The sequence below is a fragment of the Neomonachus schauinslandi genome, chromosome 1 (assembly GCF_002201575.2).
Source record: "Neomonachus schauinslandi chromosome 1, ASM220157v2, whole genome shotgun sequence".
In the NCBI taxonomy this organism is placed as follows: domain Eukaryota; kingdom Metazoa; phylum Chordata; class Mammalia; order Carnivora; family Phocidae; genus Neomonachus; species Neomonachus schauinslandi.
Genome location: NC_058403.1, coordinates 203656606 through 203683481, shown reverse-complemented (window position 1 = coordinate 203683481; position 26876 = coordinate 203656606). Strand labels below are relative to the sequence as shown.

Sequence of the window (26876 nt, the reverse complement as noted above, 5' to 3'; positions counted from 1 at the left end):
ATGAATGAATGAATGAATGAATGAATGAATGAATGAATGAATGAATGGTGAAAGGTGATTCGGAGGCAGGAGCTCAGAGCAGGGAGAGGGAGCTGCCGGGCCTGGGAGGGGCCTCAGCCGTAGCCGCCCCCACTCCGAGCCCTCCAGGTCCCATCTCCCGCTCAAAGGGTTGCGCGCGCCAAGCCCCTCGGCCGCGAGAAAGGCGCGCCCGGATTGGCTCAGGCTGGGAGAGGCGGGCTTCGGCCGAGCCACGAGTCTCTATTGGCGCACTAGCCAGGACTCTGTCCAATCACCGCGATTAATTACCCCCCCACCCCGCCAGACTCTGACTCCCTCCAGCCTGCGGCAGAGGCGGAAGACGGCGCCTTCTAGTTGCTTGGCAACCGTCAGCGGACCCGTCGCCCCGGCAACTGTCCGAGGCCTCCCGTCAGCCTTCCCTGGGCCCCTTCAATCACCCAGACAACCGCTACCCGTTCCGGTCAACCATCAGCCCTTTCCCCGTCACCCTGGCAACCGTCGCCAGACCCACCGCCCCCTGGACGCACCGCCCTCGTCCTGCCCGCAGGCCTCCTCGCCCCAGGCTCCGAGATGGCGGGGTCCCCTTCCCCTCCGGCCCATCTCATCGACCCTAGGGGGACACTGCTCCTACCCTAGCAGGGGTGGTGGGGGGCTTCCCGGGGTGGGTCGGGCGCTGGGGGTCCCGGCTCCCGTGGGGCCTAATGGGCCGCCCCGTGCTGAGGCTGTGCATAGCCCCCCGCCTGTCTCCCCGCTCGCTCTCTCGCGTGGGACTGTCCAGCCACAACAGGGAGCTTTTCAAAATGCAAGCCATGTCCCTCCCCTGCTGAAAACCCTCCCCTGGCTCCCCTTGGGAATCGAATCCAAACTCCGCACAGCCCCTGGCGGTCTGACTGTGTGGCCTCTTCTCCTTCTCCTCCCTCACTCTGCCCGAGCAGCCGCTAGTCCCCACATTGTTACCCCAGGAGCCTAAGCTTATTTCTGCCTCCGACCGAAGTGCGTCCCCCAGCTAGGGAAGCCTTTCCCGAGCCATCATACACTCATATAGCCCTCCATGCCTGTTCTCTGCTAACTCCACAAGGGCCTAGATCAGTGCCTGACACACATGATGAGTTGAAGGATGTTCTGTTGGGGACAAGAGAGGACAGAGGGGGATGACTAGCAGGCTGGCCCACCCCAGGAATAAGAGAATGTATTTCTGAGGTTGCAGGGCCCCAGAGAGATTCATCATGCAGCAGATCATGACACTGTCCCCCAAGGCCAGGCAAAGGCTGGGGAGATAGAAGTGCTGTCACCAGCCAGGGGCTGGATGGTTCACCCTCTACTTTTACCACCCCCATCTGGAGGCTGGAGCCAGAGGACCCCAGAAAGAATCAGCAGAAACTGTGGTTCATTTGGAGAAATTCCAGGAGCTGGAGAGGCAGGCCTCAGACCTCAGATGATCATTCAGGGAGCTGGTCCCTTCCTGGGCCAGTCCAGAATCTCACACATCCATCCTACCGGAGCCTAGAGCTGTTTTTCCATGGATGGGAGATAGGGGCCCCAGGGATCTTTCCCAGGCTGCAGCAAGAGAACTTGAGCTTAAAAGGCCTGGAGTCAAGACTGGAGGGAAGATTGTGGGAGCTGCTCAGGGCCCAAACAGACAGGAGTCTAGACACCCAGCTGCTTGCACATGAGGGTCCTCCCTTGGGGAGCTGGTCGGGAGCCAGGTGTGGATACCCCTATCCTAGGAGTACCCTTCTCAGCACTGTCCAATTGAATGCTTTATACTGCTGTGGCAATTGAGCCCTTGAAGTATGGCCAGAGTGACTGAGGAACTGAATTTTTAATTGATTTTCTTCTCATTACTTTGCACGTAAATTGAAGCAGCCCGATGTGGCTGCCGGTACCCTATTGGACACAGCAGCATTTAGCTGAAGACTCGGATTGCAGAGGAAAGCCAGGGACAGGAAGGTCAGAGTCTGTGGTTGGTGCTGCTCTGGGGTCTGACATTGGCAAGAAGAGTAAGGCCCCAGGGGAGGGGAGAGGTAGGACACTCTGAATCTAGCTCCACAGAGCTGTACCTGGCTCTCGAGGATTGAAGTGCTTGTTCACCCACCCACACACACACACGCACACCTGTGTGTGAGCCTATGGGCTGGTGCACCTGAGGGCACCCACAGACTCCCTTCTGTGCAGCCTAGAGTTCCGCGCCCGTGCAAGATCCGGGAGTCCATCCTTGTACGTACGCCGTGCGGCCTCCCAGGTGCACACAGGCCAGCGAGCGAGGGCCGCTAGTCCAGCAGGTCTTGCAAGAAGGCCCACATGTACTCGTGCATCTCCCTGGGGTTGCTCTGTGGGATCCAGTGCCCCACGCCCGGCAGGATGTGGGCCTCCAGCCGGCCCGGCACAAAGCGACTGCTGATGGCTCCCACCAGCCCCTGCTCGAAGTAGGTGTCCTTCGCTCCCCACAGCAGGAGTGTGGGTGTGGCCAGCTCCTGGGGCTCCAGGGGGAAGTTCCTATGGCCAAGACAGAGACAGACAGAAGAATCACTGCCCCAAATCCCTGCCCCCACAAGTCTCCTGAGCTTTCGGCCCTGGGTCTGGTCTCACCTGAAGAGGTTTCGGTAATAGTTGAGGGGCCCAGTGAGACCACCAGGCTGTGAGAAGTCATAAAGGAAGGCCTCGAGCTCATTGGGGGTTAAGTGTGGGATGCCTCTCTTGCGGTGTGTGAGGGTGGTCTTCAGGATCTGGGTACACAACAGGACTGTGGCTTCAGTGCCCAGGCTGCCCAGGCCCAACCCACTACCCTCCACCTACCACCAGCCTTTGCCTCACTGCACCTGGAAGTCAGACATGGACAGTAATTTCTCAGGCAGCCAGGGAAGCTGGAACAGGAAAATGTAGTTGGAACGGAAGAACTGGCCGATGTGACGTATAGAGTAGTCTGGCAGCAGGGGAAAGGCAGATGTGAGGCCTGGGCCTGGGTGGCCCCACATCCCTGGACCCCTATAGGCATCCGGATGCTCCAACACTCAGGAATGTCATCGCTGTCTGCCTGAGCCCGTGAGGACACTCGTCACTCCTCCTGGCCTGGGTACCATCTTCCCTCCCTGCCGAGTCGTCACTGTACCCAACAGAATGGGGGCACCTCTCCCCACAGCTCCCAGGAGCCCCCAAGAGCCACTGGTGTGATTCCCCTGCCCAGGCCTGGATGCATTTCAATATTTACTGAGCACCTACTGGATGCCAGGACCTGTTTAAAACCCTGGAGACACAGCAGTAAATGGAACAGCCAAAACTCCCTTGCCCCTGGGGAGCTGACAGTCTAGACACAGAGAGAGACGAGAAAAAACAGCAAAGAGGGAGGGAGAGAAAGAAAAAAGATAAGAGAGGCCATGTCACTGTGTCATTCGACTATGATACTGGGAATTAGAATCAGGTGAGGTGACAGGCATCTCATGCTATTGTAGTTGCTTAGTTATCTATACCTTTCTTGCCAGAAGAAAGGCATTTAACCTCTCTTGCCTCAGTTTCCCCCAACTGGACCACGAAGATAATAACACTTTCATATGCTCGGGAGGCTTGTGTAGGTTATTGAATGCAAGCTCCTTGTCAGAGCAATGGTTACCTGTAGGTGCTCAAAACATGTGAGTCACTCCTAAGTGTACTGTCATTGACTGTAGACTGGGTGTGTCATGTGTGTCCCCAGCCCCTCGAGTGTTGACTGGTGGACAGGGAAGCGTAGACACAGACACATGCTCCTTCACACAGGCCTATCCCAGCACCCTGGACTCCCCAACACACCTTGGTACACAGACATGGGGGCAGCGCTGACAATTACCATCCGCTCGACCAGGGATGGGTAGTAGATGGAGAAATTCCAGGCGAGGAGCGCACCCCAGTCATGGGCTACCAGGATACACTTGGAATAACCTGGGCGGGGGCGGGGGCGGGGGGGAGGGGCAGAGGAACAGGTGTAAGTGAGATGCCAGGGAGAGGTGAGGCAGGGTGAGGGAGGCCAGGCCTGGGATGGGGGTATCCCCACCCAGGCCCAGGATGACATCCTGGATGTCCATCATCAGCAGGTCCATGGTGTAACAGTCTACATCCTGAGGGGCGTTTGAGGAGCCATATCCCCGTAGGTCCACAGCCACCACGTGGAAGCGGCTCTGGAACTCCCAAAGCTGGTAGCGCCAGGAGAACCTGTCAGGCGGGTGGGGAGGGAGGCTGTCAGGGTCCCCAGGCTGCACCTCCACCCTATGCCCAGCAGGGGCCTTCCCCAGCCCCACCTTCCTGCCCTGGGCTTCCCAGAAAGGAAGATGGGGGAACCCCAGGCTGAGGGCAAGGTCAGCTGTGCTCTGGATCCAAGACCTCTTTGTCCCATATCCCTTCAGGGCCTCCTCCTGTAGACAGCACCCCTGTCCTCTAGCACCCCATCTGGATGCTTTGTGCCCCCAGTCTACCCAGCCCGCGTGCCTGCCTCCTGGATGCCCTGGTGGTCCGAGCTCCACCTCCAGCTTCACCTCCAGCCTTGTGTGCCCCAGGACCCTGGGCTTCAGACCTACCAGTTCTCTGGGAAGCCGTGCAGAAACAGCATGAGGGGCCCATTGCCACGTCCGGCGGAGACATAGTGCAGGCGCAGGCCCGAGCTCTGGGGGAGGGCACAGTCCGAGACCTGGGGCACCCTTCCTCGCTAGGCTTGAACACCCCAGCCACGTGCAGACCCAGATTTGGATTCAACCATGTGCTGTCTGCACACCCCGCCCGCCCCAGCCCTACAGGGCCCGACCTCCCGGGCTGCTCGACGCCCCCCACCCCCACCAAGCTCCGACGGCCACACACCCCTCCCCCCTGCCCCGGGGCGCGCGCGCGCTCACCTTCAGGGTCAGGAAGCAGTGTTCGCCCAGGGTGGGGTCGCTCAGACAGGCGGGTGGGGTGCTCCGGGGGCGCCCGCAGCAGCCGCGCCGGGGCCGGCACAGCACGTGTGTGAACGCGATGCAGCCATAGACGGCGGCGGCCACCAGCGCGGCGGAGAACACGAGGCTCCACATGAAGGCGCGCAGCAGCTTCAGAGTGAGGCGCGACGGCGCCAGTAGCGCTGTCACCACCAGCTCGGGCATGTCGCCGCGACCCGGGACGACTTCGGCGCTGCCTTTGGGGGTGTGGGCGGGGGGCGCAGGCAGCCGCACCGAGGCGGGACCCGGGCTGGGGAGCCCACCGCCTTTGGTCCGGGGCCCCTCCGTGCCTTCGAGGCTTGAGGAACGCTCCGAGAGAAGAGGCGGGAGGCTTAGACCGAAACCGCCACTGCAGACGACTCACCTAAGTACCAGGTAAATACCTGGGCGCGACGGCGACAGCGAACAGGAAGGGGTGAGGGGATGGAGCCTGTGAGGACCGGGCTTCGGTGCCTGGGGAGGAGCCTTGCGGAGAAGGGATGCGAATTGGGCAGGCATGGGCGGGGCTTAATAAGGGGCGGGGTCTAGTAGGACTCCCGCCCGCGGTGGGTAGGGATCTGAAGTGTAGGGGGAGACTGATATGTGTACCAACGTGGGGGCCGCAGGGGTACCTGGGCGAAATGGGCGGAGCCTGAAGCGAAGGGGCGGAGCAATGCAGGTTAGGTGCGGCCTATGAGCCAGAAACTTAGACCCAACTTGGCCTAGAGGCGTTGCAGGACCGGGGCGTGGCTTAAAGGGTGGGCGGGGAGAGGGTGGAGCCCAGGTGGGGCGGGGCCTGAAGTTGGGCGGGAGAAGGTCCTAAGGCTGGCCGGGAGGGTTTGGGTGCGAGGGCTGGGCCAATAAGCTGGGGATCGGCCTGTGTCCGGGCCAATGAGACGGGGCGGCGGGGCCGGAACCTAATATGGCGGGGACGGCGGGCCCGGAAGCGGAAGGAGGGGGACAGGTAGTGCTTTGGCTGGGGTTAGGAGGGAGTCGCGGGCGGTCGCCGCAAGCCGAGGAGGCCTGGGGGCGGGGGGGCCCTGCCGCCGCCCTCAGAGAGCTCCCCTTCCTGGAGCGCGCGACCCTGTCCTTGGCCTGGCCGGGAGAGACCTAGCAGCACCCTCACCCAGGCCTGGTTCTAACGGCGGGTCCAATGGCCTCGACCCCGCGCGGGCCTCGTTAGTCCAGCGGGCCCGTCGTCGGCCCGCCCCTACACGGCTGTGATTGGAGGGCGGTGGTTATTTACGTGCTGGCGACAGGTCTCGCCCGGCAGCCAATCGGCGAGTGTTGAGGCCCGGGGCTCCGCCGGTGCCGACCAATGAAGACCGGGAGACTCTTGGACTTCTAGAAGGCAGGCCCGGCCCGGGAGCTGGAGGACCGGGCCGGTTGAGCCACTGGAGCTCTGTCTGAAAGAGGAAGTGGGGCAAGGTCGGGCGAGAGGCCCGACCCGGCCAGCTTCCTCCTCCTGTTTTGCAACCTTCCCCGAAGATCCTGAACGTTTCAGGGTCACTCATCGTTTAACCCGTGTAACACCCCCATTAAGTGTAGGTATTATTATCACATCCCTGTATTACAGACCACGAACCTGAAATTCGGGGATTAAGTCATTTGCCTAAAGCTACACAGCTTGCTGAACAGGACTTACAGAAAAAAGCAACAATCTCGGGCTCCACCTCTCCTTCCGCCCGGAGGCGGCCATCGGAATGCTTTTAGCTTTCTTCTGGTGGTTATCCAGGTATCTCGCAACGCGCTCGTGTGGCTATTTCCTGATGACCAATTGGGGGCATTAAGTATTGCATGGACTGTCATCACCATTGGACAGGCCCTACCCGTTTTTAGTGTTCCTATTGGTTTCCTTTAAGCACTCCATTGTTTTGGTCACCTCCCATTGCTAATCTTACCTTTGTATTGTTCCGGCTGCTAAACATTACACTGTCCTGGGACCATAATTAAGTCTGTGGGTTCCTAGTAAAGGGGAATGGTGGTTTATGTGGTTCCGCCTCAGTAAACAATGTGTATCTCAGCGTCGGGTAGATGGCTATGATTACACGACCAGCATTGTACTAAGGTTTGTTCTCCCTGTACTTAGTACCTTTTCTTGCACGATTAGCCTGTATCATAACTTTGGTTTCGTTTACACTTTCCATCAAATCAGTTTTCCAACCACTGGATGATCGCGGTATCCCTCCCAAGTCCTCTAATCTGGCTGCGTGGCTACTGAGTGTTTGGGGATCTCCCTTCTTCCTCTGCTACACAAAACTGACTCTCACCATCCCCCTACCCCCAGCTCTACCCTCAAACAAAAAGCGGCAGTCACAGGACGGTAATTTTATATTCAGTACAAATGTTTATTTTTGCAATGAGAACTGCACAAAAAAAAAAAAATTTAGTATATAAGTGAAAAGTCTACGAATTCCCTTCTACAAATGTCTAAAGTGTTTAATACAAGTCTCAGATTCACTGACATAATTATTGGCCAAGCGATCCGTGCATACAGTACAGTGGGGGCTTGTACACACCTCTTACTCTTGTATAGGACTAAGATTTCTAGTACTGTGGGAGGGAGTGGGAAATGGCCAGAGAAATTAAATAGTAGATCCAAGTTCTAATTACAACCCAGTTAGAGAAACACCCATCAGGAAGGTGTGGAGAGGGCCATGGCAGAGCTAAATCTTTAGAAGGTGCAGACAAAAACCATTTCTCCAGCTAAACAGTCGGACCTGGCCTGGGGAAGTTACCAAACAAAACACGGAACAGAAATGAGGGGGCGGGACAAGATGGAAGAAACCCCAAAGAACCAAAATATAAGTCCCACTTGAACCAGCACAGTGGCACATGAGGAAGTGCCTGCTGGGGCGTGGGGGCAGGGGCAGGGAGGCATGTGGGGGCCTCTGGCTGGATGCCTGAACTACACCCTTGCCAGGTTTCCCAGATCCCAAACACAAGATGATACAAAGGCTTTTCTGGTTGAAAAACAAAGGGGAATAAGGGTTAATAAACAGTGCTAGAAATGTTTCAGTTTGTGTCTGTGCGCACATAAATGATACTTTCATCTTACATCCTAGGGACCACTCTTGAGTGCCGCCCTTACCTTGTGGCACGCTGGTGGGCACACGGGCAGCCACATGGCGGGCTCTCTTGGAAGGGAATGTGTGGGTGCGTGTCTACATGCGTGGGAGGTGAGGATCCTGGTTGGGGGGGGGGTGTACACTTATCTAAGAACATCTGGTTAACCCTGAGCTTAAATGAAAGGAGTAGTTAAGGTAGAGGCAGGCGAGGTGGGAGAAGTGGCCCAAGTCCTCTGGTGAGTGGGGGACCAGGATGGAGAAGGGCGAGGGGGAAGAATACTGTCTGGAGTTTGGCCAGGTTCTGCTGGAGCACATCACCCACCTAGAAGGCCAGGGTCCACAGGAAGAATGGGTACCTGGGCTCCCTGTCACAGCTTCAGCTTGGTCATGGAAGATGGGCAAGGTGGCCCCTGATGGTAGTTCTTGTACAAAGGTGGTTGGGGATCCCGGGGGCCCCCTGGGCCTAGCCTAGGCAACAGGTGGTTCACAAAGAAATGTCAGGAAGACGCCAGCATTAAAAAAGAGAGATGTGTTTATTCCATGATCAGTACAGACCAAATGCATATTCACCGTATGAAAGTCAAACCAGTCAGTGACTCCAGAGTTTGGCCAACACTGAGGCACCAGCGTCGTGGTGTAGAGTGGGATCTCATGGCACACGTAACCTCACCAAGGGCTCCAATTATAAAATTAAAAAAAAAGGGGGGGTGGGGGAAGGGGCAGCTGGCTGGTCAGGCTGGGTGGGGAGCCTCTCCCTCAGGGGTCTGTGGCCCCCCAGCCCCCGGTGCCTGCCTCGTCCCCTGGCCCTTCCTTTCCTGGTTAAAAAAAAAAAAAAACACAAACAGATCTGACATTAAAAACAAACGAGGGTGGGGAGGGAAAAGAAAACATGGCTTTATAATTAAAAACTGACTAATAAAGTTTGAAACTGAGTAAAATATAGGCAGTTTTTTTTGTGTTTTGTGTGTTTTGTTTTTTGTGGGTTTTTTTTTTTTTGAGTTTTTTTACACCAGTTTGGTGGAGTCACCAACAAACTTCAAACAAAGATATGCCAACTATGTTCACTACACAGTACAGCCACGGTCACACACTACCCACAGCGCGGTGGCAGCCGCCGCTCAATGAGGAGACGATCACACCATTTCGGAGATAAGCAGTGCCATTGTGTCTGGAGGAGAAGAGAGAATTAAAAATAAAATAGAATCCAACAAAAAATATATATATAGAAAAAAAAAAAAAAAAAAAAAAACAACCCAGAAACACAGGTGGGAAGGAACTGACTTTGGTTGGTGGCCTCACTCACTGGGCGAGGCCGGCCCACACACGCACGTGTGACAGTCACCTTGCTCCAAATTGCCATGGACACACACACACCTCCACGGCACTATTCCCTTTTGCACAAGCGAACACTTACAGAGAGCGGCTCTCGATTAAAGGCTTGTGGGGGGAGGGGAGGGGTGGGGTCTGTTCAAGGCAAAGTCAGTGCCAGCAAGGGGGTGGGCCGGCGCCCTCGCCCGCCTCCAGCTCGCTCGGGCCTGCCCTGGCCTCCTGGGAGCGGGCGGTAGTGGCTGGGGTGTGGGGGAAGGACTCCTGGTGGGCAGGACGTCACGAACGTCACGTTCTCGGGGACAGAAAACCAGTCACGGTGGCGGCAGCAACAATGTCCTGTGTATACTGTGTAGACATTTGGCGGAGAGCAGGACCTCTGCCCCGCACACGGGGACGTGCGGCTTGGATCTGGCCGGCACTTGCTCGTGGAGAGGCGTGCTCTGAGCCGACGTCCTGTGAGGGGGTGGTGGGTGGCGGGACGTCCGGCTGGCTGTAAGGCAGACAGGCTCTGCGATCCTCAGCTGCCCGTCAGGCCTGCCCCGGGCACAGCATGCAGGAGGGCCAGGCCCGGAGCCACCCCCTTGCCGCTGCTACCGCCTCCACTGCCGCCCCTAACACTATGGAGAGTCAACGTTTCGCCAGAAAATCAAAGAAGTCACCTAGGTGCTCTCAGAAAAGATTTTCTTCAAATATTGACAATAGATCACTCTGGAAATTCATGTCAATGGTAGCTGCCATCTGGAGGGGAGAGGAGGGAGGGAGGGAGGGAGGGAGTGAGACTAGGTGCCCTACCCTTACTGCAGCTTCCAAGCTCCCCCAACCCCAACCCCAGCACTGGCCAGGCCCTCGGGGCCCACACCCAGGAACCTCCCAACACCGACTGTGTGAGCCTGAGCCACCTGTGAGAGCCCGAGGCCAGCACAGTGCAGGCCAGCGGGAGCCCCCCACCCGGGAGCCCCGCCTCTGAGAGAGAGACTGCCTTCACCCCGAGGTTCCCGGTCCCCTTTCCAAGCCCCTCCAACGCTGGACCCCCACCCAGAGGTCCCCGACTCACCGCCTCCCGGCGCCTCCGCTCCTGCTCCCGCTTTCGGGCCAACTCCCTCTGCTGGTCCAGCATGGACTGGGGCTGGGAGCTCTGGGCCTGGGGGGCAGCGGCAGCAGCCACGGCGGCGGCCTGCTGCTGCTGCTGCTGCTGCTGCTGCTCCTGCCGCTGCTGCTGCTGCTCCTGGCGCCGCCGCGCCTCCTCGTGGGCCCGCCGGGCCTGCTCCAGCGCGTCCTCATCCTCTCGGCTCCTGGGCGCGGCAGAGCAGGGCAGAGCTGCCGGTCAGCACAGGGGGCGGGGGGGCGGCCCCGGGGGCCCCAGGCTGCCCGCGACCCCAGCCCACCTCATGCGCTCCTGCCGAAGCCGCTCCTTCTCCTTCTCCGCGTGCTCGGCCTGCGCCTTCAGGGCCTTCTCGCGCTCCTCCTTCTCCCTGGCTGCACGGCGGAACTGCTCGAAGCTGTCGCTCGAGGACTTGGCTGTGGAGGACGGGGTGGTGGGATGCTTCTGCACCAAGCTAGCCCAAGAGCCCATGTTCTTGATTTTCAAGTCCTGCCAGGCAGAGAAACCACAGGGTGGGTGGGGAGTCGGGCTGCACCGAGAAGCCCACAGCCTGAGGGCACCCCCCACCCTGCCCCCAAGGTGCCTCCCTGGCATGGGGACACTTGTGGACTCACTGTTCCTACCTTTTTGGGTGCAACTGGCGTCTTCGGCTCTTGTTTCTGTTTGTCCTTGTCGGGGGCCCCTGGTGGGGGTGCGTTCTGCTCAGGGGGCCGGATCACAGGCCTCCCGACGTCCACAGGCTTCATCTCAGGCCCTGGAACACAAACCGCTGTGGGCCCGGGCCGGGGCCCATTCCCCCCTGCCCCCAAGCCCAGCAGGGCGGAGTCAACCAGCCCACAGAAAGCTCCCGTCCAGTGCACTGAGGGCACTCACGTTGGGGCAGGTGAACGGGTGCCTTGATGCTCTCTGGGTGTTTAGGGGGTTCTGGCCGCAGTGAGGGGCTGAAAGGCTCGCTGCGAATGATGGGTGAGTGGATCTTCTCCTCCTTCACCACCACCAGGGGCTGGGGCTGGACCACAGAGGCCGCACGCAGCTCCTGGGACGGCACAGGCACAGTGGCCGGTGAGGCAGGTGGGTGCCTCTGGCACCGGCCCGCACCTGGCCCTGGGGGCCGTGGCCCAGCCCTGCCCTTTACCTGCTTCTTAGGCTGAACGTTTTGCTGGGGTGGCGACTGGTGGGTTAGGCTCTGGAACGGTGGCATCTGGGGGGAATGTATCATAAGCGGGGAGGGGGCTTCGCGGAGGTGACCTAGGAGAGGGAACAAGGAGCATGTCAGCAGAACTCGTGTGGACACCACTGGCCTGGGCCCAGCCAGGTGACCCCCTAAGCTGGGGGGAGACCCACACTGGCTGAGCCCCAAGCACATCAGGCCCCTAGCTCAGTGTACAGCAGGGCTTCATGGAGCCATGAGCTCAGTTCCAGCGTCTGATGCCCCTGTGTGTCAGAATCATTGGGAATCTTTGAGAAGAGCAGATCCTGACATAGTTGATCACAGGTAAGGTCTGGGCCTGAGTACTTTTTAAAAGTTCTCCAAATGGCTCCATGGCATAGCCTAGGTTAAATATAACGGACATCAACAGGACGCCTGGGTGGCTCAGTGGGTTAAGCATCTACCTTCGGCTCAGGTCATGAGCTCAGGGTCCTGATACCCTTTTTTTTTTTTTTTAAAGATTTATTTATTTGACAGACAGAGAGAGCACAAAGCAGGGGGAGTGGCAGGCAGAGGGAGAAGGAGGCTCCCTGATGAGCAAGGAGCCCGATGTAGGACTCAATCCCAGGACCCAGATCATGACCTGACCCAAAGGCAAAAGCCCAACCCACTGAGCCACCCAGGTGTCCCATAAAAAAATAAACTTTAAAAAAAAAAAGGGACATCAATAACCTTACAACCTTACAGAACAGACAGCCTGAGCTCCCAGCTGTCCCTATATATGGCTTAACCTGCCTGCATGGATGAATGCTTTGGGACTAGGACCGGATCCCCAGGAGACCCTCCCCACACAACTCAGCCTGCAAGCCCCACTCAAGGGGGATGCTGGAACTAGCCTGCACCACGGCAGAGTTGGTAGAACACGTTCTCGGCTTGTGGTTCTTACAGGAATTGGGCCAGCCCACCCACCTTCCTCAAACCAAAGGCGGGTGGGTGGGAGAGTGGAGATTCAGGCAGCCACAAGGTCCAAGTACCCGGCACAAGGCAGGAGCCTGTAAAGCGCCATCAAAGCACTTAAGTCTGACAGCTCAGCTTCACTGGTGAGAAAACAGCTTTAGGTCACAGTCACCAAGTTCTGCCTTTGACTCCTCTACCTACTCTAGCATGGAAACACCCTCCTGCTTGAATCCCTGACATGTCTTGGCCAGCTCCAGCATGGGACAAGCCACACTTGTCCACAAAACAAAGCCACCTCTCTGCAGTACACTTGCTCCTGGTCCTGCTTTGTGCCTCACAATGAATAACCTAACCCAAGCTCTGCATACAGGCCCTTCCACTGACCTCCCCCAGGCCAGATTCCAGCTGCCATCTGCCAGCAGAGATACCAACACCTCTGGCCCTCCACCAGCCCCCTGGGCCCAGCACAGACCACAATGCCTCATGTATGGTTGGACCCTCCCTGCCCATCTCTCTGAAGCCAGAACTTGCTCCTAACCCCAGAGAGGCAGAACAGCTGCTCAGAGACATCATGGTGGTGAAGGCCGGCCCACACCTGCACCCTGGTCCCCAGCCCCATGTGGCTGGTTTTGCCAGCCTTGGTGTTGGGGGCCCCAGTCCAGGCCTAGGGATCTGCAGGCACACGACTGTGACAGTCTCTCATCTGGGATGGCTCCCTCACCAGCACCTGCCGAGGCTTGACCTGGGTGGTGGCAGGCAGATGCTTGGATCTATGATTTGTAGGTATCACCTGCCTGCCATGGCTTCATCCACCAGCAGCTGGAGGGGAGGCCCAGGGGCTCAGGGGTAGTGCCTGCAAGCTGGCCAGGTGCCCTGCCCAGGGATGCACCTCCTTGGGACTCCAACTTGGCCTCTGGCCCGAAGTCCCCAGCTGCACTCCAACCCACGTTGCTCCCTGTGACCCACCCCAGGCCAGGTGCTCAGGGGAGGTGGGCCTGGGGACTCAGAGCATAGGATGTCAGAGGGAACTTGCCCACTGCAAGAACTAGCTCTACTGAAGGCATCTCATCTCCTGCTCATCACTGCCCCCCACAGGGAAGCCTGGCCTTAAGGGTGAAAACAGGCACAGCCGCACAGCTGCGGGGACCAGGACCAGCACCAGCCTTTCGCAGGGAGGACAGCCGGCTGTTCTTGGCTCAGGGAGTCCAACCATCACCTGGCACCTGGCAGCTTTTGTAGGTGTCGGAGCAGTCACAGCCTAAGCTCAACAGCCTTGCTGTTCAATCTGCAGGCGGCACCTGGACTCCCTAGCCAGGCTACGTGGTCTGCACTGCCAAGTCCAGGGGCCTTAACCCTGACCCTCACATGTCACCACGCCATGAGGCACTGCCCGGAACAATTCCCTTGCCGAGGCCGGCCAGCACATTTGGTCACAGACACTTAGAAAACAAGTGCCAGGAAAAGCAAGAGGGCGTGGCCTGATCAACACTGTCGACAGAAAAAGGACAGCCTGGATCAGTTTGGAGATAGGAAGCAGGAACAGGAAACGGCTGCCGGGTACAGCGTTAGCCCAGTTCTCTCCCACGAGGTCCTGACTCCCACCAGGTGAGCCTCGCTGAGAGCAGAGCACCTATTCCTACAGGTTCCCAAATAGCCCCCTGCTGCCCAGGCCTGCCCCTAGCTCTGCCTGGACCTCACTCCCCACTGTTAAATCAGCTCTGGCTCACCCTCTGATCACCTCCTTCAGGAAGCCTGCCCTGACTTCCAGAAATGGATCAGGTGCCTCCCCGGGCTCCTGGCTTCCCCACCTAGCAGGATCACGATGCACTGTAATGCTCTTAACTGTGAGTTCCAAGAGAAGGGCCAGTGGGGACCTTGTTCCCAGTCATCGGGTTGCAAGCCAAGACAGACCCCAGGTAAAAATGCTACATGAAGCACCAACGCCCCCTTTCAGCCACCTCTGCAACCAACCCAGAGCCTTTACAGTGGGGCTCTGAGCCCACCCCAGCCTGAAGCATGAGCTGACCGACCAGTCTGGCTTCTCAAAGACAAACTTCTGGGCCCAGCACCAGCCTACCCAGAGCCCAGGGGCAAAAGCCAACTTACCAGTTGAATAGGGGTCCGACTTGTGGTGCCGGGGTGAAGGGTGATGCTGGATGACCTGCTGAGGCTTGGCGGGCTGTGGTGGCGGCGGCTGCTGGCCGGGGGGCGGGTGTGGCGGCTGCTGGCCCGGGGGGGGCGGGGGCTGGGACTGCACCTTCACGGAAGGGAGTAGTGGTGTGGGGGGCTGCACCTTCTGCAGCTGTTGCAGGTAGAGCTGCATCTGCATGGAGGTGAGGGGTGGGGCGGGTGGCTCTTCGTCCTCCTGCAACAGCACTTGGGGGGGCTGAGCCATGGGGGGCTGTGGGAGAAGGGGTGGCTGGGCCAGGGCAGGCGACACGGCCGGGGGCCGGGCAGGCTTGGGGGGCAGGGCGGCGGCTCGGTTGCTGGGCCGCGATGGCTGCTGGGGCAGCGCGTTGTGCAAAGCTGAAAGGACACGAGAGCGTGGCAGTGAGGCTCACGGCTTCTGCACCCCGTGGCCCCAGCCCAGCTTCTCTGCTCCACTGGTTTCCCTCCAACTAGTCATCTCTCTCCGCCCTCCTGGGCTTCCCACAAACTCCAGAATAAGAACAGTTTCTAGAGCGGTTTACAAGATTGGGCTCCTCACCACCACCATTCTGCCCTGCGCTCTGCACCCCTGACCTTCCTCCCTTCCTTTCAGCTGCTCCCTATTTTCACACTTGCCCTTCAGGTCTCAGAGGAGGCCTTCCCTGAATCCCCCAGGTGTGTGTGTGTGTCCCAGCACCTCCGTCCTCAACTGGGAGCTGGGGCGGTGGCGGGCCGCACACATATCTTTTTTCCACCTCACACAATGCTTGGCCCAGCAGAAGAAACGAGTCCGTATCTTCCATGTGGAGGCACTAACTATGCAGAGCCTGTGCCTCGGTGGCTCATGATTTCCTTAACGGCTCACTCGGGAGAGCCACTGACCTCCCCTTGGACCTCCCCCACTGAAGCGGGGGTCCCACAGGTCGCCCAGAGTGCCTCCCCAACCCTCGGCGGCTGTGGCTGCAGCTCACCTGGAGGAGAGACCACCGAGTGCTGGTTGAGATGAGGTGGAGTGCTGTGCTCGGGCGGCTGGGGCAGGTGGGGGGGCAGCTCAGGCTGCGGCAGGTGCAGGATGGGCTGGGTGAAGTGGCCGATGGGGTCGAAGACGCTGCCTGGGAGCTGGGGCTCCAGGACGGGCACCTGGGCAGCGATGAAGGGCGGAGGCGAGGACTTCATCGTGGGGGCCGCCTGTGGCGGCATGGAGGGCGGGGGCGGCGGGGGCGGGGGCTGCTGCTGCGGAGGAGGAGGAGGAGGAGGAGGAGGTGGAGGCGGCGGGGGCTGCTGGGGAGGCGGCGGGGGCTGCTGGGGCCCGGGGGCCGGGGCCTGCTGCATCTGCTGATGGTGGTGGTGATGGTGCTGCAGACAGACAGGCTGACGTCAGGCAGGCGGCACACGCCTGGGTACCCTCAGGGCCCACGAGGGCAGGCGGCCGCTGCTCGCCTGCTGGAGGACACCCGAGACCACGTACCTTCTTCTGCTCCCTCCCGGGGTGCCCCTTCTTTTTTGACTTCGGAGCCATCTCTGCAGAGGGAAAGAGAAGGTGGTGAGGCTCTGGGGGAGAGGACTGTGAGCTGGCCTCCAAGGCAGAGCAAGGAGAAAACAGAGGGTAAGTTCAGGAGAAGGGCCAGTGATGGTGAGAGGGAGGGTAGGTGGGTTCTGTCTGGGATGGGAGTCGGTCACGGGAAAGGGAAAGACGTGTGGGGTGTTACCTACCCATTTGCCTGCCGCTTTTCCTAGTGGGGACCATATCTGAAAAGCCTCCCTGACAATTCTCAGACCATCAGCTGGCTCCATTAAAGGATGACACCCACGTACACTGGGAGCTGAGCTACGGACACCTCCCTGCCCCGTGTCTCCCCCTACTTGCTGGTCACACGCCACTATGGTGACCCAAGTGTCTGTACCCCAACCTGCTTTGCTTTGGAACAATTGTGACATTAGAAATCATCACATCCATTTGATGGATTAGCCAAGCGAGACTCAGAGAGACTAAGGGACTGGCCCCGTGTCACACAGCTACAGTAACAACATGGTGGCCTCTAACTGCATTGCCCTCCATGCTGGCTCCTCCCCAGCCTCCCAGGGGAAGCAGAGATGCACAACTGGGGGAGAGCGTGCACGGAGGTGTCGGCCCATGCCTGGCCGCGGAGTGAGCACTTTAGGGGAGGGTGGGAGGGAAGCAAACAGGCTGGCCTCCCGGGAATGACCAGGAGGAAACAGGGAAGGTGCTCACTACCACTGGCCAGCAAAGAGAGGCCACCAACCAGCGCTCCCTTCCTCATGGGAGACCGGCCTCAGAGACGTCCCCGTGCTGGGACACGGCCAATGTGCTGCAGGGCCTCTCCCTGCCGTGTGTCCCGATACCTCAGGGGCCGACGGCTGGTTGCTGCTGTTGTGTGGACTCGTCCAGGGTGGGCCTGCCCCTGCGAGGAACGTGCGAGAGCCAGTGCACACACCCACCTCTGCACCCACTCCACAGATATATGCTAAGGATCTTTCGACAGCCGTTTGCCCCTCACCAATAATCGCTGGTGTGCAAACCCCAGAGAGGGAGAGGAGAACCAGTCAGTAGTACTCATGGGCTAGGAAATGATGAAGTCACCAACCAGGTGGGAGGTGGGACCCATGGTGCCTTTCGAATTCCTGTCACCAAGAGACACCTCATGGCTTTGCCTGGCATCCCCTAAGCTCCTTGCCAGGGTGCTGGCTCTTGCTGGTGTTGGGAGGACAACATGCTTTGCTACCTCCACTCGCAGCTGCTTCATGGAGGGCCGTGCTAAGCTTCTGGGAGGTGCACGGCCACAGGGTACAGCGCGCTACCAAATGGGATGAGAAGGGACCTCGTGCCCTGCGAGAGCTCACCACTCCATGCAAGAGACAAGACAGTGTGACACAGACCTCAGCAGCTAGACACAGGTCCTTACACAAACGGCAGCAACCAGGGACATCTGGAACACGGGAACCATATGCCCAGTCTCAAACCTGGACACTGGAGATGCCAGGATACAGAGTTCAGGGCTCTTTGGGTCACAGCAGGAAACCAGGTGAGAGGAACACTCTTGTGGATGGGACATACAAAAGGGGACAGTTTGAGTGACTTGCAGGATTAGGGCCACGAGGCTGGCAGCTGCGGGGTAAAGGAGGCACACTGAACTAGAGAGGTGGGAGGCCCAGGACCAAAGGAACCCTACATGCACTAGGGGAAAGCACGGTATACAGAGGCCACTGAGCCGAAGGGAGCAGGAGGAAGGGGCTGAGGGTCCCTCCAGGATGGGCACCTCTCCCAGCAGATTCCAGTAACATGCACTGAAGCTCGAGGGAGGCTGGAACAGCTGCTCACACACTGGGCAGGCCTTTGGGAGGCTGGGGGATCAGAAACTGGGGTAAGAAAGGGGCCAATGGGTAAAGTCTGACCAAGAGAAGACAGCGTATTGTGGGGAGAGGGCTGGGGTGGCCTGTCATCTCATGGCCCCAGGGGAAGCACTGTTTTTTCCACCATAAAGGAGGGATGGTGCCTCTGAGCCTTCACTATCTCCCCCCAGCGGGTGAGTAGAGGCCCACAGGAGCACTCATGGGGACAAAATGCAGTGGGGTCCCAGGAGTTCCAGAGAGCGGGTCTCAGCTGCCTTGGAAAGTGTCCCAGGTCCAGGTCTCCGTGAGGAAGTGCTGGTGGGGAGGGGGCAGGCCTAGAGTGGGAGAACCAGTGGGAGGTGTACAGAGGACCTCCAGGACCAGAGGACACTAAAGGGGCCGGCGGCAGGGACCAAGGGCTGCTGGAGCCTGCTTGGGACAGCTGCATCTGGCTCACATGGCCTGAGCCTCCTGTCCGAGTTACTGGTAGGAAGACAAGACAGGAAGTGCACAGCTTCACAACACACCAGCCCCAAGACACCCCACACAAAACTCTCTAAAAAGGGTTACATGAAGATGGCCTCGAGTACTGTGTGATCTTTATTCCATGAAAATCTTGAACTCAACACAAATTTCATCTTTACATAGGATGGTAATTGTACAAAGAATTAAAACGTGTTTTTTTTTTTTTTTGTAAAATCTGATTAAAACACTGATTCCTCCCGCCCCCCACCCCCACTCAAGGGAAGGAGACGGGATTGAGGGTAGGGGCAGGGCAGAGGCACAGAGCCCAACTCAATTCAACTGACGGGAGCCTCGGCACTAGCAGAGGCCCAGGCCACCCACCCCTCCTACAGCAACTCCTCAGGCCCTGTGCAGGCCAGCTGGTGTGTCAAGGCTCAGTTGGCATTTCCCCTGCCCGCACACAGGAGGCTGCCAATAAGGAGTGGGTACTGCTCTCTATGCTCTATTCCTGGGGCACTGGGCACAGGTGACAGCTTGAGTCTCAAGATCAAGTTCTCTGACAGATGGAAGCCCCATGGGCAAGGAGGCCAGGATCCACAGACAGAAAGGGTGCAAAGACCCTGCAGGAGAGCTGGCCTGTGGCTAGAGCTGGTATGCACCAGTGTGGGAAGGGGCGGGGCGGGACAGCACACAGGCCGACAATGTGGGAATCCAGGCTGCCATTTGCTCCAAGACGGCAGAATCTTCCCAGAAAGACAATGCCAACAGCTTCCCAACTGTCCTGTGGGAATCTCCGGGCATGAAGCCCCCTGGCTCCAGCCAGGCCGAGCTGCACTGGGAACACATCAGGCACAGGCCAAAGGGCAGCTCAAAATAGTCTGTTTGGCAAATGGAGCTTGACTGGAAATCGACCGGCCAGAGGATCAGGGAGCAGCCTAGGAACTTGCAAGCATCACTGCAGGGCCCTGGAGGCTCTGGAGGGGCTGGATCTATAACACAAAGCCCAGAGGAAGGATCCCAGGGTTTCCGCACAGGAGGTGGCCAGTGCCCAAGGGCCTGCTGATGGTGAACTACACCTCCTCAAACTTGCTTCCAGCTCCATAAGGCAGGCGCCAAGATGCCAGGAAACTGCTATAGGCCTTGAAGAAGTACACACAAACTACATTTTAAAAAGGAAGAAAAAAAAAAAAAGCACTCCCTGAAACACAGATGCTATTCCTTAGGGGACTTTTCATCAGGCAGTTTTCTGCTGAAATGCTGGATTCATGACCAAAAAAGGGCCGATATTTATTTTTAGAGCAAAAAATCCTATTCAGTGCCTCTCAGAGGCCTTGGATGATGCGGTCACCCTGGACTGCCCCACCCCCGGAGGCTGTCATTATTCTAGGGCACTGAAGAATGGGAGGGTGCTAGCAACACCCCTCAGAGATGTGCACGGAGCAGGCCCCGAGGGCTCGGATGGCCTCACGATGGACTGGTCCAGTGCTCTGGATCTGAGAGCCCTTTCTCGTCCACTAGCCCAGTGCCTCACCCCACTGGGGACAGGAATCAGGGACTCCAGGGGCTAGGTCAGCTGGCTGCATGGCCGTTTCTCCTTGAGTGCCCCTCAGCAGCGACCTTCCTGATCACTGCAGCCTGCTTCTAATTACTTGGTGGGGGGGGGCGGGACGACAGGGAGACAGCCCAAGAGGTACTTTCCCCTCTTGTGACTTTAGGCAAAGAGGCCAAAAAAGTTGGGAAAATGCCCAACAGGCAACAATGGGGACAATGAAAACAGAAGGAAGACTCCTGGGGCCTGGGAGTCAGTTGTAGCTGGTGGCAGCCTCCAGCTGACGGGGCCTCACAAGCCACCAGAGAGAGGGCATGCAGAGGGACAGCCCCGCGAGCCTGCAGGCCCAACTAGGCTTGCCCCTAAGGCCCCTGTCCCTCACGGGGAAAAACTCTAGATGAGTGTTCTTCCTTAGACTGAATGAGACCTTCCCTGGGCTAACGTCATTTTAAGGTCCAGGAGGAAAGCAGTTAGGATCCAGACAAAGAGGGAGGGATGAAGAGAGAAAACATACTTGTGATGGGGCCTTGCACACGGAGCAGCACCACGTTATGTGTGTGCAGGGGGGATTGTCATCACCCACTGGGAGATGCCACCTGCCCAGTAGACCCCAGATGACCAGGGAGGCTGGGCAGGACAGCCAGGCAGTCTTTACACAGGAGGCCTGGGGGGCCAGCCAAGCAGGCAGCCTTCCCGGAGGCGGGACTAGGCGTGTACTGCTAGACATGACTAATCCACCCCAGGGGACAGGCCCAGGGCTCTGAGGAATTCCATAACTTGATGGAGTCCTGTCCCTTTCACAGAAGAAAATGGACTTAAGCTATAGCTTGCTGGGAAGGAATCTGGAACTGAAGACCGTTTTATTAAGAGTCCGTGTCCAATGATTAGGCAGGACCTACATAGAGGGAGAGAGAAACCAGTGTGAGAGAAATGGTGTGGAATGTACCGTTCAAGTCACAAGAACAGAAGAACCACAGACCGAGCCAGCCTCCTGTGCCCTGCCCGCTTGACAGGGCACGAGAGAACAGCGCCGGAGTCTAGGAGCCCTGCCCCCTGCCTGGCCAGCCACGGGCGGCGATGGACCCACCTTCCCTTTACAAGGGGCACAGTCCCTGCACACATGGATGTCTCCAAAACCACCCAGAGCCCTGTTTATGCTTCTACACAGAACAGCTGCTTCCAGTAACAAGTTCCATGTGCACCGTGAGCGTAGGCTGGCATTCCCTTTATTGAAGGTCTTTGAATGTGAGAGGCGCCCTTGCCTGCCCTACTTGCCATCATTCCTGAAGACCAGCCAGGTATGCCACACCCATCAGGCACCCCCTTGTTTGTCCCCTCTGGACCTGCTTTTCTGCACACTGTCTACCTCACGGAGGTGATGCCAGCCCTTCCTCAGGGCCTGGGCAGAGATGAGAAAATCCTCCAGAAAGGGGCTCTAGAGTGCAGGACCTCTAGCAAACAGCCTCATTTCTGCATTCCTACAAACCCCAAGAAACAACCACCACCACCAAATAAATAACCACACACATACACACAAAAAAACAAAAACAAAAAACAGAAAACAAATATAAAACACCCAAATTATAAAAAGAGGAAGCAATTTTACACACTGTCAAGGAGGTGGGGGGGGGGGGGGATAAAATGAAAACAGGCTGAGGAGTAAAGCTGTCCTTCTTTTCCCAGGGCATCGAGTGTGCTTCCCCTTGACCGGAGAGGGGCGTGGGGCCCGTTCCCACTCACACAGCAGAGCGGATGCCTCTGTTGGAGTCACGGATGCAACCAACACCGCACTCCCATGGTCTTCAAGTGTGCGCGTGGGAAAAACCCACCCACCGGCCAGCCTCTTGTTCAGGACACATTCCACAAGGCTCATCCTCGCCCATGAAGCCTCAGAGTCCCTCCAGCTGCGACCCCTGCATGTGGGTGTATGAGGGGTCACCTGACAGTACAGGCAGACCAGCTACAGTCCCATCCTCCAGGTCTTTTCCTATCCCCACCCCACCCCCACCCTTACCAGGGGCCTCTCCCTTTTCCCAAGAGCAAGCGTCATACCCTTGGAGTAGGCAGCAGCAGGCCCCAAGATGGGACTGGAACCCAGTCCCTCAAAGACCCCAGGGGTCGGAAGCTGAGGCTGGTTGTCTGGGAAGAACGCCCCATGGCCTCTGTCTGCACTTTCCGGCTCAAATCTTTCCAAAACATCAAGCATTCCTTTTTCCCCTGGAGCTATTAAGAAACACCCACATGCTCCAATCCTGGGAAAAGGAAACAAGGGGACTAAAATAGCTGGAGTGTGCTCTCACTGCAACTAGAAGACCAGGCCCAAATCCAAGAGCATTGCCCCACACCTCCCCGAACCCGTCCCAGGCCAGGTAGCTGGGGTAGGAGGATGTGCTCCTAAGAGGGACATGAGCTGTGTGTCCACCCTACCCAGAAACAAAGACTTGTGGATGGCATGTGGAAGGAGTCCATCATCAGTAATATGACTGGGTGGAAGACTGGAAAAAAGAGTCCTAGGACATCCCTCCTGGCCCCATGAGCCAGGCAGACATATCCCAGCACGGGTGACAGGGAGGCCACAGCTCTGCCCATAGCCCACCTGGGATGGCCATGGAAAAGGAGCATCTGTATCCCCTATCCTGTCCCAGTACTGAACCCTGAAGCAGATTCAGTCATTAGCCAGAACTGAAGCTCAACAAAAGACCACAACCCAAGTAATAGCTGGGTTTGGAGGATGTGGCGGGACTGGCCAACAGCGTGCTTCTGGGCAGGCGGGCGGGCGGGCGCAGGAGGCAGACAGGACACAGGGTGGCCTGGGAACGGAGCTAGGAAAGTCCAACCCACCTGCCCATCCCCCGATTCCCATTTGTGGGGGCACCGCCTCCCTGAACTAAAGCTTGGCCCCACAGACCAGCCCTGTGCCTTGAGCAGCCCACAGCATCCTTATCTATGGAGAGTGGCCAACAGGGGTCTATGCAACCCCCCCCACCCCCATCAAGCCCCAATTTCGTGCCTCTGTTTGGTTTCTTTTGGTGATTCATGTCTCGGGCCCTGTCAGCAGAAATGACCCTTAGTACAAGTGACAAAAATAGGCCCTTTCAGGAATTTCGGCTCCGGTCCAAATGGAAACACAAGAACAAGGAGGGCAAAACAATTAAGCCCCAAAGGACCAAAGGAAATACCTTCAGCGCCCCCCACCCTGCCCTACCCCCACTAACTGGTCACAGAAATTGGGGCTGCCTAGCTCCAGGGACCCAGCCTGAGCAGCTGCTGGAGGAGCTGCCCTGGAAGTGCGTGCGGTTTCCTGTGTGGGATGGGGCGGGGGATGGCTGCATTGAGTGGTGCAGGGGTGCAAGCTCTCACTTTGGGGCTGACAGTGTCTGAGCCCCAGGGCACAAACCCACAGGGTGGAAGCGCCCAGTCGACCCACAACAGAGCTCTCCAGTGCACACAGATGAAAAAGGAAAAGCCAGAACTTAGAAGACAAATGGGAGCCTCCCAAGACGAGGCAGGGAGGATGCCTGGAAAGAGGGATGAGCCGGAAGCAGCCCAGCAAGCCACGGGGGCCGAACTGCTGGAGCCTGGGAGCCTGAAGGCCGACGGCTCAGAGACTGTAAATCTCACCCTCCTTCCCGCCCAGACCGCTGTTCCCAGGACTCTCAGATTACTTGTTGCACAATCTTTCCATTTCTTTCAAAGGGGGAACAAAAAGGGAAAAAAATAACCTCAGCGGTCAAGAGCTGCCGGAGACGCCGTCACAGCTACCCCACAGCACACGGCAGGAGGTGGGTGCAGGGCACTCAGGAGCCCAGGAGAACTCCTTCCTCCAGCAAACACGCCCCAAAGAAGAGCTCGGGGATCAGGGACAAAGGCCACAGTTATAGACTCGCAATCAGGACCTGACAGTTGGGTGCCACGTCGGGGCAGTCTGCCCTTGGCCAAACTGCACTGTTTTAACAATCAGGTCTCCTGCCAATTCCAACCTCTGGGGTTTTCTTTTGGTCACTCAGATCCTTAGGAGAAAAGGCTGTGAAACCCCTAGTAGGAGCAGCCTGCTAGGAACCGCAGGAGGTGCAAAAGCCCAGAGCAAAAGGCAAACCCAAGAGGTGGCTGGCACCGAAAGTGAGAAGTCAGTGGCCACCAGGAATGCTAATTGGGCCCAAGAATATGGCCATTCATCCTACTGAGTGCAGTGGCCCTGGCTTGGGGCCAGCCCTTCCTGGCAGGCATAGGGTGTGGCGCCCCCTGCTGGTTGATAGATTAAAAAGCCATGGGGGGGGGCTTGCTGGTTAGGAAGGAAAGGACAAAAGATGGAGACAGGAGGGCAGCAAACTGCCAGCAGTCTCTGCATACACTGGAGCTCAATAAATACAGAATATAGCTTAATCAGTCTCATTTGAGCCCACTGGAAATGAGGTAGTCCACAGAATTTGGAGTTCTGTAGAAGTCCTTAGCCCATCCCAAGGCAAGCCTCCAACCCACTAGGAAAGTCTGGTACCCTTTACCATAAAAGCGGAGAGGAAGAGTGAGAAGGCCCAGAAACCCTCCCATCCTCCACTGCCCCAGAGGCAGGCTGAGCCCACACAAGGACCTGTGGGAGCACACGCCTTGCAGTGGGATCACCGAGCTGCTGTGAGCAATCCTCACACTTCCTTGGCATGATCAGATCACATTATGTTGATGAACTGATTAAGTGGGGCTTACTGTTTATCTCCAGTAAGAATCAAATGCCAGAGAAGGGACAGATCTATAAAAGAAAACACCAGGGGTCTTTGTCGCCCAAACACGTTTCCCACTGTGCCTACGCGTACCACAGGCTGCCTCCGGAGGGGCATGCCAGAAGGCCCCAGAGCTGGCTCTCTGGTGGTCTGCAGATTGTCTGCTCAGCTGATGGAGCTAGACCTGCCCAGGGGCAACCGCGTGCACCCAGACACACATGGCCAGCTCCACCTCACAGTACAGGCTGGTTGCCAGGCTTCTTCTTCTCTAGCCTCTCATCCTGGCCAGTGGGAGCACCTGCCTGCTCCCTGAGAGTAACCAGGAAAGCACACATCTGGAGGAAAAGCTCCTCTCCCTACCACCATGCAGCTCTCAGCATCTCCGCCTGCCCTCACTTGCTCCCACCCTCCCCGCCACACTGAAGCTGCTGCTCAGGTGGGTGGTGGGCTCTGCCAGGGCACCAGGGGGCACACGTGCAGGCCATGAAACACGGAGAGAGAACTGTTAAGAGGTTGTAGGACACACTGGTCCAAATGCGTGCACAGTTAGGAGTAGCCAATGCAGCTGTGAGCACTCTGGGGAGAACGGCACTGCCCTGAGCCTGGGTGACAGCAGAGCTGAGAGCAGACTGCTCCACACCTGCAAAAGCACATCACCTGGAACAGCCATGCTGCATGCGACTGTGACATTGGGAAGACCGTAAGACTGGGCAGGGTCACCCTAAGGTCAATGCCACCACCTGGGCCCCAACACCCAAAGTCCTCACCAGCGCCCCCCCAACACCCCAGGATTGTGCAGTGTCAATACCCTCAGCAACTTCTCCTCAGGGTACAGGGTCACCCACTGCCCCAGGTAGAGGGTTACCATGGCAGCCCTCTAAGATGGGAGGGCCCAGAAAGTTCTTAGGACCACCATCTCTGGTGTCTAGCAGCCTGGACACATGACTAAGCCCGACACAGGCAGGAATGCGACGAGATAGGAAGGAAGATGCCTAACCTGTTTCAGAGTCTTCGCTGTCAGAGGAGCTGGACTCGCTGGTGCTCTCTGACTCCGAGGATGAGAAGCCCTTCATCTTGGAGGAGCCAGCAATCACATCAACTTTCTCAGCTGTAAGAAAGCAACACAGACTGAGTCACGCAGGGCCCCGACCTAGGAGGCTGCCATTGGCCAAGGGCACACCCCAATAGCCTGCAAGAAGGGCCAGCAGGGAGTCGGTGCCTTGTGAGCCAGAGGGCTGCTACTAAGAGGCCCTGCCAGTCCCACATTTCCCAGTGGTAAGCTGCCAGTCTACTGCACGTCAGCCAAAACTTGGCTTAATACCAGAATTTCAAAGCCCCTCCGACCCCACAGAATACCCCGTGCTGGGTTCCTCAGAGAGTACAAGACAAGGCAGGAGGGGATTCCCTAACACGAGGAACTGCTGGGCTGGGGCTCCCTCAGCTACTTCTCGGGCAGTGGGTGAAGGGGACCTAAAGGGGACATGACAGGAGAGACAAAGCAAGCCATGAAAGAGCCCGAGTCTCCCAGCACCACGGCATGTAGACCGAGGGCAGAACGTCACTGTATAGTGCCCCAGGGAGGGGCCTGAGAACCCCAGGAGGCAGTCCAGGCTGGGCGAGAGGCTACGCATCACACGCTGACGTGGATCCTAAGTCCTACTGGTCTCAAGACTAAAGCTGTGAGCTAAGACAAAGCATTTCTAACAGGAAAGAGCTGCTTGGCAGACTGCGTGGAGGAGGCGATGTGGAACTAGAGAAGAACAGCAGGCAACGACAATGCTGACCCACCACCTCTCCTCCTGGCCCCTGCTCCCCACCCCCATGCCTGTTGCAAAGAGGCGGTGGCAGGGTGGGAGTGGCTGGCTTTGGGGAAGGCTCAGTGGCAAGAGTGAGAGCAGCGCTGCTAGGAGCAGGGCGGAGGCTGCTGAGGTGCAGGCAGGCCCCCGATGGGTACCAGCCAGGAGACTGAGAATGGCACACCCACAGCCCAGGGTCCACTGCGATGTTGCCACCGCCCAGAGGCTTCTTTGCCTAGGACACAGCTTTTATAATTGGAAAAACAGCCTGCACAGGGAGAGGGCCACGTCTGGAAGGCAAAGTGAACCACGGAT

At 58.0% G+C, this 26876-nt stretch overlaps 2 protein-coding genes across 5 annotated transcripts in view; both read right to left on the bottom strand.

The window, feature by feature from the left end:
* Positions 1-1609: 1609 nt before the first annotated feature.
* On the bottom strand, positions 1610-5410 carry EPHX3 (epoxide hydrolase 3). The gene is made up of 7 exons (XM_021683300.1): positions 4875-5410; positions 4563-4648; positions 4043-4200; positions 3802-3930; positions 2838-2941; positions 2608-2744; positions 1610-2514 (listed from the first exon to the last, which is right to left on the bottom strand). The coding sequence occupies exons 1-7, from the start codon at positions 5115-5117 to the stop codon at positions 2289-2291; spliced, it is 1083 nt and encodes a 360-aa protein (XP_021538975.1). The 5' UTR covers positions 5118-5410; the 3' UTR covers positions 1610-2288.
* Positions 5411-8513: 3103 nt separating this feature from the next.
* The window catches only part of BRD4 (bromodomain containing 4), a 37162-nt gene continuing 18799 nt past the window's right edge, over positions 8514-26876 (bottom strand). The window contains exons 10-19 of one of the 4 annotated variants that reach the window (XM_021683294.2): positions 25763-25873; positions 16154-16206; positions 15657-16041; positions 14644-15063; positions 11304-11678; positions 11054-11184; positions 10714-10919; positions 10383-10620; positions 9988-10066; positions 8514-9167 (exon numbers count right to left, since the gene is read on the bottom strand). In XM_021683294.2, coding sequence (XP_021538969.2) covers positions 9998-10066; positions 10383-10620; positions 10714-10919; positions 11054-11184; positions 11304-11678; positions 14644-15063; positions 15657-16041; positions 16154-16206; positions 25763-25873 — 1988 coding nt within the window. In that variant the 3' untranslated portion in view covers positions 8514-9167; positions 9988-9997. Of the gene's footprint in view, positions 10067-10382; positions 10621-10713; positions 10920-11053; positions 11185-11303; positions 11679-14643; positions 15064-15656; positions 16042-16153; positions 16207-25762; positions 25874-26876 lie in introns of all 4 variants that reach the window. The other 3 variants (XM_021683297.2, XM_021683296.2, XM_044914057.1) reach the window with 3 other exon arrangements.